This window comes from Eublepharis macularius, chromosome 19, assembly GCF_028583425.1.
Source record: "Eublepharis macularius isolate TG4126 chromosome 19, MPM_Emac_v1.0, whole genome shotgun sequence".
NCBI classification, from domain to species: domain Eukaryota; kingdom Metazoa; phylum Chordata; class Lepidosauria; order Squamata; family Eublepharidae; genus Eublepharis; species Eublepharis macularius.
Genome location: NC_072808.1, coordinates 15039290 through 15052698, shown reverse-complemented (window position 1 = coordinate 15052698; position 13409 = coordinate 15039290). Strand labels below are relative to the sequence as shown.

Genomic DNA, 13409 nt, shown 5'->3' with positions numbered 1-13409 from the left:
GATATCTGAGAATCTCCCCAGTCTGAAGAAGTGAGCTGTGGCTCACGAAAGCTCACACCCTACCACTAATTTGTTAGTCTTACAGGTGCTACTGGACTCTTGCTCTTTTCCAATCTCCCCAGTGTTAGTGTGAATTTTTTTATCTGCCCCCTTTCCTCCAAATGCAACCTCTAAAACCACATCCTCTCTCTAAGATCGCTTTCCAGCTCTAGCATCTTCCCTTCCCTTTTGCCATCTTCTCCACGCTTGCTTCATCTGGGGGCACCGCGCCTTCCTCCCACCCACCCCCAAGGGTGTGACGCTGTGCGTGCACGTACAGAGACCTGCCCTGAGGGGACTAAACAGGAGGGGAGAGGAGAGGAGGGTGTCAGGCCTGTTGGGACTGGCCAATTATAACCCCACCCCTAGAGGTACAATCTCAAAAGTTCAAGAAGGGATGCTGTGTGCCAGAGAATTAAACACTGAAAGGAACAACCTACTGTGACCAGGGAGTTTGTCTTTCCCTTCCGTCTTGGGAATCCAGAAGATAATTTGAGGGTACCTTCAGAGAACCCAGACCCCTATAGTAGCAAGAAGAGTCCCAAGTGGCCCCCACCTCCAGCACTAAGGGAGATTCTGGGTGCCCGAGTCTATCCTAAAAGTTGCCACAAATTTTCTTCCGAGCGCCTCTCCTGTAAGGATCTTCCAGCAGAGATGGCCCTGGCCGATTTCCACTACACCACGGGCATCAGCAGCGGGTTCAAGGTCTACATTTTAGAAGGTAAGTCCTACCTGTCCAATTCTTCCTGTTCGGCATAAGCAGCTTGCAAGATGTCAGAGTCTGACTAAAGGCTGCGACTGGTATCTTCCATGGGCTGTTAGAGTTGCACATCCATGGCTGAATGCAAGAGCAGCTGGTATTTCTGGGCTCCATCCCCTTCTTCGGGAGCGAGAGGGAAGTAGGGGTAATGGTTAAAGCAAATGCAGTTCTTTGCATCTGGAAGCACCCACAGTGACCAGATCTCATTTGAATCATTCCTTAGATTTGCAGCAGCTGCCGTTCTTAGCACAATACATCTGCACAAGCTTCTCTTAGCAATATCCCTAGGGCATGAAAAACAAGCGCAGCTCTGGCTGTGCAGGGGAGAGCTGCCACCCAGCCTTTTCAGCAGGGCTGAGCTCCCACCTAGCTCCCCCCACCCCTGATCCATGCTGCCCACTCATAGTGGTGTCTTTTGGAGCCAAAACAAGTTTGGAGAAGGGGGGATTCTAACATGGGGGTCCTAATTTATTTTATTTGCTTCACTACCGTGCCTTTCTCCCCAATAGGAAACCAAAGCAGCTTCCAATGTTCTCTCCTTCATTTTTTCCTTACGACAACCCTGTGAGGTAGGTTAGGCTGAGAGCACACGACTGGTCCAAGGTCACCCAGCAAGCTTCCATGGCAGAATGGGCACTCGAACCTGGGACCCCCAGATCCTAGCTCGACATTCTGTTCACTACTGAGGGGAAAGGGTGGGGGAACCTAACCTGAGTATCAAGCCAGGAACCAGATGGTTGAGCAACATGAAAATAAAATAAAGTGAATATAACTATTTATCGCACAGTGCACAGATTCATAATATTAAAAACACCATATATGAAATACCTGGGACCCAGATCCTAGACTGATATTCTATCCCCTCTGTCATGCTGGGTCCCTGTGAGCCAAATCTGAATTTGCTTGTAATTTTTTAAAATTTGATTTTTTTTTTAAGTTCGAATTTTATTAGCCAGCATTTACAAACATAGATACCATTCGATTCTACCCATTAGTCCTTGCTGTCTTCATCACTTGTTGCTTCCTCTAGGGTTGTAATTTGGATTGTATATTTTTGGTGACATTTTTATTTCTCCTGCCCTTCTCCCAAGAGGCTCAGTGCAGCTGACATTCTCCTCACCTTCATTTTGTCCTGCCAACAACAACAGTGCTGTATAGTGGTTAGAGTGTCAGACTAAGATATGGGAGACCTAGGTTCAGTTCCCTGCTCTGTCACGGTGGCTTGCTGGGTTACCTGGGACCAGTTACTCTCTACCAACCTAACCTACCTCACAGGATTATTGTGAGGATAAAATGGAGAAGAAGAGAATGTTGTAAGCCATTTTGGGTCTCCATTTGGTGAAAAAGTGAGGAATAAATGAAATAAACAATAATTCTGTGAGGAAAGTTCGGCTGAAGTAAATAATAATAATTCTGTGAGGAAAGTTTGGCTGAAGTAAATAATAATAACTCTGTGAGGAAAGTTCGGTTGAAGTAAATAATAATTCTGTGAGGAAAGTTCGGCTGAAGTAAATAATAATTCTGTGAGGAAAGTTTGGCTGAAGTAAATAATAATTCTGTGAGGAAAGTTTGGCTGAAGTAAATAATAATAACTCTGTGAGGAAAGTTGGGCTGAAGTAAATAATAATAATTCTGTGAGGAAGGTTCAGCTGACAGAGAGTGATCAGCTAAGTTGAGCGAGTAGGGGTGCCAACAACCTGGAGGGGGAAAAATGTCCTGCCTGTTTAATAGACGCTTAATATGTGGAAATGGGCAGCTGAAGTTTTTCATGGCATGAAGATCAATAATATTGGCTGGTTAATAACATCCCATTAGATTCTATTAACAGGGTAGGACATTATTTTTCTCCAGGTTGTTGGCACTCCTGTCACTAAGAGCGGGACCACAAGTGACGCCTGATACAGGTTGGACACTTGCCAGCTTCCCTCAAGTTTTGATGGGAAATGTAGGCGTCCTGGTCTTGCAGCTTGACTCTCTGACTGCTGTCCAATGGACTTTTCAACTGTCACTTGTCCAACATTCCGCCAAGCTGCCTACATTTCCCATCAAAACTTGAGGGAAGCTGGCAAGTGTCCAACCTGTGTCAGGCGTCACTTGTGGTCCCGCTCCTAGTGGCCCTGCTCTCATCAGATCTTGGAAGCTAAGCAGAGTCAGTCCCGGTTAGTACTTGGATGGGAAAACACCCATGAACACACCAGGGTTGCTACGCAGAGGCAAGCAACGGCAAACCACCTCTGAATATCTCTTGCCTTGAAAACACTGTGGAGTCACTGTATGTTGGCAGCAAACAAACAAACAAAAAATCATCCCGTATGCTCCATGGGAGAGTGAGGATTCGAACCTGGGTCTCCCGGGCCCTAATCTGACATGCTACCCTCTGCACTCGATTTGCACTTGCCTTTTTAAAAAACTGAAGCGTCATGTACTCATTTTGACTCCAGCCCAGAAAAAAGTGGCTGGGTGAATCCACCTCATTGTTTTCGTTTCTCTCTCCCTAGCAGGACTTGCGGACATTAAAAAGTTACATTAATACCTTACCTTTTCCCCATTATGTTACCCAAAGCAAGGTACTTGAGGTTGCCAAGAGGTCTCCCAGCCAGACTCACAACCTGTTGTGTGGTTATCAGCTTGGACTCCAGGCCCAAGACCGCAAGAGGGACTAGTTAGTCAGCAAGGGCAGAAGTTCAGGGCTCAGATTGCTATCCACTACTTACCTCTTACCACTACAGAAAAGGAGACTAGGAAGGCTTCATTAAGGAATCCCGGTGTGTAAATAACCTGCCAGTGAAGTAAAAGAGAACCTTAGGGCCAATTAAGCAAGATGGAAGCTGAAATGGACATAGCCTGCTTCATCGGGTACACGAAGCGCTCACTTCCTCAGCTGGTAGCATGCATATGGCGGCGTGGGCTCTGTCCCACAAATGCTTCAGCCACAATAAATCTGTCAGTCTTTAAGGTGCCAGATGAGAATAACTCCGGAGCCAGCAAATTTCTCAAAGCTGGCATTCATTTGGGGCCAAGTTCAGGCCTCATTAGCCAATCCTGTAAGTAAATATGCTAATGCAGGGCCGAATGTGCCCCTCGTAGCCAACTGGCATTGTTTACCACTCCGTACCTGTTAGAACAGGAATTATTAGTCAGTGCTGTTATTCCACCCACTGCTCAGTGCAGACATTTTCCTGAGGGCTTCATGCATGCTTAGAACTGTACCGAAGCACCACCACATCAGAAAACAGGAGAGAGAATTGTTGGCCAGAGGCAAAAGTAACTTAAATTTTTTTACTGATAATGTCTCTCGGAGAAGGGGGGCTCAAAGAAGAAGATAAAAGATGCCACTTTCGTACCATTACTCTGTACCGACCCATACCAAGATTACTTTTATTTTCTACTCTTCATTTATACTCTTCCTTTCTCCCCAATGAAGATCTAGAGTGGCTTATTTGGTTGTCCTTTCCTCCTTGTTACCCCCACAACAACCCTATAAGGCAGGTTAGGCCAAGAGCATGCGACTGGCCCAAGGTCGCCCAGTGAGCTTTCGTGGCAGAGGGAGGATTTGAACCTGGGTCTCCCAGATCCTAATCCAGCTCTCTATCCACTATGAAACACTGTCTCTGTTATACTCCTTGAAGTTTCCCATTTCAAAAATTATAGGCCCTCCCTGCACACAGAAAGCTAGATGTCAGGGCTCGATTCTTCCTCCCTGACATGCTAGCTTTTGACAGGTAGTGAGTTTAAAACATGCGGGAAGGCCATTCAGAATGTGATTTCCTGCATTATGAAGTGGTGCAGTTTTAGGAAGGGAGTGTTGCTTGTTTATTCTCAATGCTTGAATGACATGGGGGGCCCTAATGAATCAAGACAGAAACTCCATAAGTTTTCTTTTTTTAAAAAAAAGTAGCACTCTCTTCCACTATTCTCCATTGGGCTGTGGCTCAGTGGAAGAACCTCAGGTCCTAGTTTCAATTTCTAGCATCTCCAGTTAAAACAGGACCAGCAAGTAGGTGATAGTAAAGATCTTGATATGAGACCCCCGAAAGATGCTGCTAATCGAAGCAGAAAATACTGACCTTGATGGACCAAGGGTCTGATTCAGTATAAAGCACCTTCATTCCCTAGTAACTTGAGTGTTGCTTTCCCTGCCTCTGCAATAGATGACCAGATTCCAGTTGCACACACACACCCTAACCTACCTCACAGGGCTGTTGTGAAGGTAAAATGGAGGAGAGGAGAATGCTGTACGCCACCTTCTGGATTCCCATTGGAGTATAAATGAAGTAAAGAAGATATTTTTTAGGATTGCTTGTTCAGAGCAGCCAGCCCTTGCAAGCTCCCTGTCCAGCTGAGGAAGAAAAATGGAGGCAGTGCCCATGGATGGTGTGCGCCACCATGTGGAGATGTTCAGATCACCTGTGGCCCAGAAGGACGGGAGTTCTAGGTCATTGGGAAAGCTTGCTTTGAAGCATTGAAGCTGTTTTCCCTTAGAGGTTTGCCAAATCTGAGTTTGAATGTCATTTAAAGTTCATTCCAACCCAATTTGTGTTTTACATTGCTTATGTTCTAACCTGGGGTGAATTGTTTTGAGCCTCGGCAAGAAACTTGAACGGCCTAAAAGGTTTAATCCATAGCCTCTCTGGTTAATGGGATCTTAAGCAGCAGAATGAGACTCCCTCCGCCACTTTGAAGATCTGTTGATACAGTGTGCTGGGATAAGCAGAACGTTTAACGGGGAGGGTGTACTCTACCTTAAACTTTTTATCAGCCACCAGGGGCAAACTCCAGAAAATGTGAGGTATAGATCTTTTACGTCAATGGATTTAAATTCTGCACCAAGAAAAAAACTGGTTAGATCCAGATTAAATTTCCCGTCAGCGGAATGGAACTTTCTCACCTCCGGCAGCCCACTGATCTCCACCAACTATTGCTCCTGGGGAAGAGGGTTGCCAACCTCCAGGTAGGGCCTGGAGTTCTTCTGTAATTATAACTGATCTCCAGACAACATAAGTTAATTTCCCTGACAAAAAAGGCAGATTTGGAGGGCGGACTTGACAGCATCACTCCCCTGCTGAATTCCTGCATTTCTCCAAATGCCACCCTCCCCAACTCCACCCCCCATATAGGGATTTCCCACCTTGGATTTATTAACCCTATGGGGGAATACAAGAGCCCGAGGAGCAAGTTGAGGGGAGATCTGTAGTGGGAAGGGGGCACCAGCAGAAATCTCCCCTCTCTTTTCTGTTCATATAAAATGTACTCTGGACTCACCCAACCCACTTGGCTTTTCACGTAAATTGCACGACTCGAGGCAATTAGCAGAATCTGTCTCATTTGCATAATTTGTTCTGCATTTTAATTTTTTTCAAAAATTCTGGTTGTGCTAGTTGCGCGGGAGGGGCAAAGCCCTGTACAACCGACTGACAGTCTATTCCCCCAACCTCTGGCGATCTTACTCAATTGCTTCTCGAGCACAACAAGACCCTGGCGTGCAATCCCTTCCAAGCACAACTTCACATTCATAAAAGCCTCTTATTTTTAAAAATGAAAGCTCCCATTCTTGGAGAGCCGGATTCTGCATCCAACCCCCCCAGTTTGCTGTGCTTTCTCTCCACCTCTGCAGAATCATGGCATTAACATATCTCGGGCCTTTTGGCACACCTCCATTTGGAACTGGAGACCCTCCAACGTTGCACAGAGGAAAAGAAAGAAGTTTGCAGCCCTCTTGTGCTCGTAACAAGGATTTCTGCTTGAGGCTCCCCCTCCCATACATTATTGTAGGCTCTGCTCCATCTGCTGAATTTATTTAGTCTGCAACGACTAGTGCCACTAACAGAGGGTGCTGGTTTTTTGGTTAAAAGATGAGCTAGATCTTCTGGGGTGGGAGAGATGATTTCTCTACCATCTGTTATCCACAGTTCCAAACAGACCCCATGAAACAGCATGCCTTACAGTGCTAAGCAGAGTAAAAAACCTGGGATGGACCTGGAGGGGTATAACTCTGTTGGTCACTTTATATTCCACCTATAGCAGAGTAAAACAATGTAATCAAATAGCACGGGAGATCTAATAAGCAATGCAATAGGACTGGGATTACGAAAATTAGAAACCATGCCAAAAATTATCCAATGCGGTATGCCAAAATGGAATTACAAAAGTAGTAAACAAGGCAGTAAGAGTAGGACAAAGCATCCCGGATAACATAAGTGAGGGACTTCGAAAGACTTGTAGGGGGCATCTCGTTTTCCACTCTCTCACTATTTCCTCTTTCTCTTCCCTACAAGGCCCCATAATACAGTTGCCAACTCTGGGTTGGGAAACACCTTGAGATTCGGGGATGGCTCCAGAGAAGGGTAAACTTTTGGAAGGAGTTCTCCATGAGGAAATGGTAGCTTCAGAGGGTGAACTCTATGCCCTCCTCAGGCTGCATGTCCAAATCTCCAGGAATGTCACAAACCAGAGTTGGCAACCCTGCAATGATCTCACACAAATAATTTTTATGAGAATTCCTCAAAAGGCAAAGCTAGGGAGAGTGATTGACCAGGACGCAAGGGCTGTCTCTAGTCCATTGGGAGAGCTTGGGCCTACTACGGAACTTTCCCTATCGGTTTCCAGCGTGTCAAACTTTTACACCAAAGTGCAGAATGAAAGCCAGGTGCTTGGGTTGTCCTTGGCACCACTGAAATAAAACATCACACAAATTTAAAATCTTGGAGAGAGGGGAATTCGCAGTTCCAATTTAATGTTTACATTAAGGATATATTCAGCTTGCCCTTTGGAAATCTGGTTTTAGAAGACAGTTGAACACAAATCCTCATTTTTGGTAACGAATTTGAAGGTTTGTATCCAACTTGGGGGAATACTTGGGATGATTTTTTTTGCACAGCCACAAAAGAGGATAACTTTCTTAAGCATTTTGCCTAAGATCCTTTTTTAGCTCTAATGAGCCAGCTGAAGGCATGGTATTCTCAAATATGACCTTGTCGTCTGAATCCCAGATAGGGTTGCCTGTCCCTCCCTTGGGGCAGGTGATCCCCCGCTCCCACCCTCCACTCCTCGCCCCTGCTTAACTGGCTGGCAAGAGGAAAAGGTGGGGGAACGGGCCTCCTGGGGTGCACTCCACAGGCGGCATGGCGTGCTCCTGTGCTCCGCAGCGGCCCGATTTAAGCCAAATTCTAGCTCAATTCAGCTCCCTGGGAGCACGGGAGCTCTCTCAGGAGTGGCATGTGGCCTGTGCGATGATGTCACTTCCTGGAAGTGATGTCATTGGGCAGGCCAGGAGCGCATGCACAAGGGCAAGAGGAAGGTAAGTGCCAGGTCGCCCACCTCCCACCCGGAGGGTAAGGGGATCTAGCAACCCTAATCCCAAAGCCCAGCACAGCCACTAAGTTGCTGTCCGGAAATGTAATCAGCTCCTCTCTTTCCAGGCCAGCCTTCTTTTGAGAATGAACAGAAATTCCAGCGCCTCCCAGCCCATCGGTTTCCAGTCTACTCAATCAAACGTAAGCTCGTTGCTGATGTGAGGAGCCTGGACCGAACCTCGGAAGGCCAAAGAGTGTCCAAAGTCAGGCGGTTGGCATACGGACCCATAGCAGCGTAAGTCACCCCGGGCCTCACTAGAGGACGATGTAGCACGAAGAAAGAAGTCGTGCTGTGCTGCAGGGAACTGGGGTCTCAGAGTGGAACCACAAGTGACAAAAGGCACAGGTTGGACACTTGTCAGCTTCCCTCAAGTTTTGATGGGAAATGTAGGCAGCTTGGTGGAATGTTGGACAAGTGACAGTTGAAAAGTCCATTGGACGGCAGTCGGAGAGCCAAGCTGCAAGACCAGGATGCCTACATTTCCCATCAAAACTTGAGGGAAGCTGACAAGTGTCCAACCTGTGCCTTTTGTCACTTGTAGTTCCGCTCTCAGAATGTGGGAATGGGTCTGTCTCTATGCTTGATTTCCAATCCCTGCAGCTAGTGGGTCCATCACGTGACAAAAAGGAATGGTAGCGCTGCTCAGTGGTTCCATCTCAACGGCCTTTAATTGTTTAGAAACGGTTTTGTTTTGATGTCCACTCCAGAGGTCCCCACCCACAGCTAAAGGAAGAAGGCAGTTGTGGTGGTGGTGGGGGGGTGTTAAAAAAAAAGCTCAGCTTTTAGACTGGGTTGAGACATAAGGATGCCAACCTCCAGGTAGGGCCTGGTTGTCTCCCAGAATTACAACTGTTGTCCAGACTTCAGGGATCAGTTCCCGGGGAAGAAATGGCAGCTTTGGAGGGTGGCCCCGATGGCATTTTGTCCTGCTGAGATCCCTCCTTCCACTCCACCCGCCCCAGACTCCGCCCCCAAATTTCCAGAAAATTTCCCAACCTAGAGTTGGCCCCACCCTAGAAAGACATGTTGCATCTTCAAATCTCCAGCAGCATCTTGAAAGCCAATATTTCCTGCTCAAACACTTTCTGCTTTTTTAAAAAACTGCTTGATGTGTTATCAGATTGAAAACAGATACCAACCTGAGAGCTTTTGCCCTAGCCTCCAAAGTGGTGGTGGCTGGCTCCATGCCAATCCATTATTTTGCATAGCGATTAACGCAGCGCTGCGCAGGGCATCGTTCTCATTTGCATCTAGGTGATATTGTCTCTCTTCCTCTCACCCTGCAGATCCCTGGAGCAGACAGCGCCCCCTGCTGCCCATATCCTGGAAGGCCCTGCTTCTATGTCCTGTGTCACCACGTCCAGACCGGATCCTTGCAGAGATTCTCAAGCGCTTCACCCATCCTGCCCGTATAGATGCCCATTGAGGAAGCCCCTTACAGTGTCCCAGTTGCAGCAGGTAAGTCTTGTCTAAATTCTTCCGACCTCTTCTCTTGCCCCACCCAGTCCCCTGCTCATGTCTCCTCTCTTGCAGATGCGCCCTTCGGTCATCACTTGCGCCCCTCGCCGGAACAGCTCAGAGGCACTTACCAGCACCGGCCATCCAGTAAGTCTGCACCTGTCTTCCTCATCTCAGTTCAAACTTACAATCATCGCAGACCCAGTGATCTTGCAGGACTGTGAAATCCACGGCCTGTTTAAAGTTTGCTGCCAGTTTTAAATTGCGTTTAGCTATATGTTATTTATTGTATGTTGTATTGTGTTTTAAACAGGTTGTGATCCGCTCTGAGCCTGCACTTCGGGGAGAGCAGACTATATGTTTAATAAATAAATAATCGCCACTATATGTGGGTTGCTTAAACAGAGCCTTACAGCGCTGTGAATGCTCTTTGTGCTCTTGTTTTTAATGTACATGCAACTGAAGCATGTCAGTGCACTGATATGTACTTTTACTCCTGGCTAGCCATGTGGCTGCTAGAGATGTGGCTCAGTATTAGAGCATCTGAAATGCCAGGTTCAGTCCCCGGCACTTCCAGTTAAAAGGATCAGATTTTCTTTCTTTCTTTCTTTCTTTCTTTCTTTCTTTCTTTCTTTCTTTCTTTCTTTCTTTCTTTCTTTCTTTCTTTCGTTCGTTCGTTCGTTCGTTCGTTCGCTCGCTCGTTCGTTCGTTCGTTCGCTCGTTCGTTCATTCGTTCGTGCCTGCTCCAACTTTTTCCCCAGTGGAGACCCAAATCTGCTTACATTGTTCTCCTCTTCCTAAGTTTATCCTCACAACAACCATGTGAGGTAGGTCAGGCTGAGAGGGCGTGACTGGCCCAAGCTCATCTGGTGAGCTTCCATGGCAGAGCTGGGGTTTGAACTTGGCTCTCCCCGCTCTTAGTCTCTAACCACTATGCCATGCTGGATCTTGAGACCTGGAGGTCTGGGTAAGTTCTGGGTGGTGACGGCAGCTAGGAGTGCCACCGCTGCTGATGCTTTGTACGCCACCGACATGCCCTTCTCCCGCAGCGCTAGGCAGCATATGCAGCTGGCAGCAGAAGTGACAAAGCACTCACAAGCAGGCAGTGGAAGGGAGATGCATGAGCAGGGAGTCAGCGACAGTGGGGCCCACTAGAAGTCATGGCAGCTGCTCCACCTCCCTGTGTGTTGACACAGGAATTGTAGTTTGGGAGCATGCTGTAGATTCTCTGTTAGAAATCCCTCGTCTCTCCCCACATCCCAACAATGCAGTGCCCAGAGTTGCAGGAAAGCGGGAACAGCTATGAAGCCAGACTTAAGTCCACAGTGCACCTCTGCTCTGCTTCTCCTTCTCTCGCTTCCGCCTTTGCGGTCTCTGCTCTACGGCTTCCTCTTCTTGGAACAGCTTTCCCTTCTTCATTCAGAGACCCTCTTCCTTCTCAAGGCAGATTTCTTTTTAGAAAGAAAACCCCTTTCCTGAATTACCTTGACCTCGGGGGCTAACTGTACAATATGCACCAATGCACATCATAAAAATGTGATTTTCATCTCTTTAGAAAAGGGGCTCAAACTCCATAAAGGGATAAAGACCCACTGGAGAGGTGGTGGTTTGAAGATGGAGAAAACAGTAAACGGGAAAAGCAAGCAGTGATTCACCCCTGCTCTTTCCCATTCCCACTGGAGGTTGCTTTGCTTGAAATATAAACAGTGCCATGGTGCCATAAACCGTACCACGTGGCCACATGTTCACTTCTCCTGCTATCCTGGAGCCCCAGAATTCATCCTTCCTACATACTGCCCATCTATTTCCTCCTTTCCTCTCCCCGTACAGCTATATCTAGCCTTGCCTTGAAGTACTCTTAAGCACTAATAGTTTACTCCAACCTTAAGTTCGGCAGTAAAATACTTACCTTTTACACGCCTGCACTGGGCCTGGCTAGCAAGGAATCAACGGAATGGTGAGTGCAGTCAATGCCAAAGCAAAATATCTTCCTATTGGAGTGAATGACTGCTCTTTAAGAGCGCCAATAAACAGATTCCTTTGGGGTTAGCCTTGTACACAATCAGAAAATTACATGGCAAAAGTGAGCCTGGACTTCAAGGGCAAGATTCTCGTGTTTGAATATTCCCCCAGGAAAATGGCTTTCCTGCTCATAGAAAGCTAGCCTATCAGGATGAGGGACAGTATGGCTAACCTTTTTCTGTGACATGCTAATTTACTCTGAAGGGGAGCTTTTAAAGTATGGGAGCACCTTCAAGAAGGACACACACCCCTCCCCACGCACATACACACTCCTGCAGTTTACATAATGCAGGAACCTTTTCTCCGTGCCATTTACTGTTTGTGTTGTTACTGTAGATAACTAAGCCTGCTTTCACACATGTTGGATAACGTGCTTTCAGTGCACTTTGGCGATCGTTTGCAACTGGGTTTTCCTGTGTGAAACAGGAAAATCCACTTGGAAACGATGGCTAAAATGCATTGCAAGTGCACTATCAAACACGTATGAAAGCAAGTCCAGCAGCACAGCATATAAGAGTACATTCTTGTGCAGGTACTATCAGAAGCATCTCGCAAGATGTTCCTAGCTAACGCTTTCTCTCATTCCATCTCCCAGCAGATCTCCCCCGTAAAGCAGAGGAACGAGGGGTCTCCCAGTTCTGCTTCCTCCCAGAGGTTTTGCGCATGGACCACCAGCTCAGCAGGGCTTTCAACACGACTCAACGGAAAAGCATCTTCCCAGGAGACAGAAGACCAGAATCCCAACCCCAGCAACTGATGGTCCAAGCTCCTGACCAGGAAGAGCCCCTTGCGTCCCTATAGCCTTTCCTTCCTGTAGCCGGACCCACGAACTCCACCTGCCCATCCTTTCCTCTTTTATATCCTAGCTGCCATCCCTTCTCCTTCACCATTCTCCTCGCTCAGGGCCTTCTCGCAGTCCTGTACACATGAAACTGCCGTCTCCCGAATCAGTCCCCTGGTGCCATAAACCATACCGTGATCAGTCTTTTCTACTCTGAAGGGCAGCAGCTCCCATCACTGACTGCCTGATCCTTTTTTAACTGGGATGCTGGGAATTGAACCTGCAGCCTTCTGTGTGCAAGGCAGATGTTTGGTCACAGAGCCAAGGCCTCCTCCCTATCAACGATGAGCCTAGTTCTGTCTTAAATTCAGACCCTTTGGTTTCAAAGGTCCGCCTGGGTCCGAATTTTGTTTCCATTTACATGTCCCCGGGTCTTCAAAAGTAGGACAGTGTGGGTTCACAAATACCCTGTTCTCTGCTCCCAGCAGCTGGTACTCCAGTGTATGGTGCCATTGTCCGTGGTGTTGCCCCAATAAGAGGGTGCCTCCTTGTGAGTTGGGGGAATTAGCATACAAGGAGATGCAGCAAGAGGGGGTAACTAGTAGCATCTCCACCAAAGTATACCAGGATTGTTCGCTTAGAGAACTCTGTAATAAACAGACAAGTGTTCAACAGGAATGGTTTTTATTAAAGGGAAATAACAAGGCAATACACAGAGAATACACACAGCATACACACAGAACTAATGAGGAAAAGGGAGAGCAGCTTCGGCGAAGGGCGATATTTATCAGTCCTGGGAGAGAAGAAGGTCCATGGAAGTAGTAGCAAGGACAGCCAATGTCTCATGGAAGAGGAGGCCTCAGTCCAGGGCTTTTTTTCAGCTGGAACGTGGTGGAACGGAGTTCCGGCACCTCTTGAAAATGGTCACGTGGCCGGTGGCCCCGCCCCCTGATTTCCAGACAGAGGGGAGTTTAGATTGCCCTCGATGCCATGGCA

At 47.4% G+C, this 13409-nt stretch overlaps 1 protein-coding gene across 2 annotated transcripts; it reads left to right on the top strand.

Moving 5' to 3' along the window:
- The first annotated feature begins 467 nt into the window (after positions 1-467).
- On the top strand, positions 468-12890 carry LOC129346386 (uncharacterized). Of its 2 annotated transcripts, none has more exons than XM_055003735.1 (5): positions 468-760; positions 8218-8386; positions 9439-9610; positions 9686-9757; positions 12231-12890. In XM_055003735.1, the coding sequence occupies exons 1-5, from the start codon at positions 694-696 to the stop codon at positions 12387-12389; spliced, it is 639 nt and encodes a 212-aa protein (XP_054859710.1). In that variant the 5' UTR covers positions 468-693; the 3' UTR covers positions 12390-12890. The 2 variants fall into 2 exon arrangements, with proteins under 2 accessions (XP_054859710.1, XP_054859709.1); XM_055003734.1 differs by having other exon boundaries at positions 12228-12890.
- Positions 12891-13409: the final 519 nt, after the last annotated feature.

What these genes read in the sequence shown, in the direction of transcription:
- LOC129346386 (XM_055003734.1), top strand. Translation starts at nt 694, where the DNA reads ATGGCCCTGGCCGATTTCCACTACACCACGGGCATCAGCAGCGGGTTC. An exon ending in CAGTGTCCCAGTTGCAGCAG is followed by an intron (nt 9,611 to 9,685) that starts GTAAGTCTTGTC and finishes CCTCTCTTGCAG; the next exon opens with ATGCGCCCTTCGGTCATCAC. An exon ending in TTACCAGCACCGGCCATCCA is followed by an intron (nt 9,758 to 12,227) that starts GTAAGTCTGCAC and finishes TCCATCTCCCAG; the next exon opens with CAGATCTCCCCCGTAAAGCA.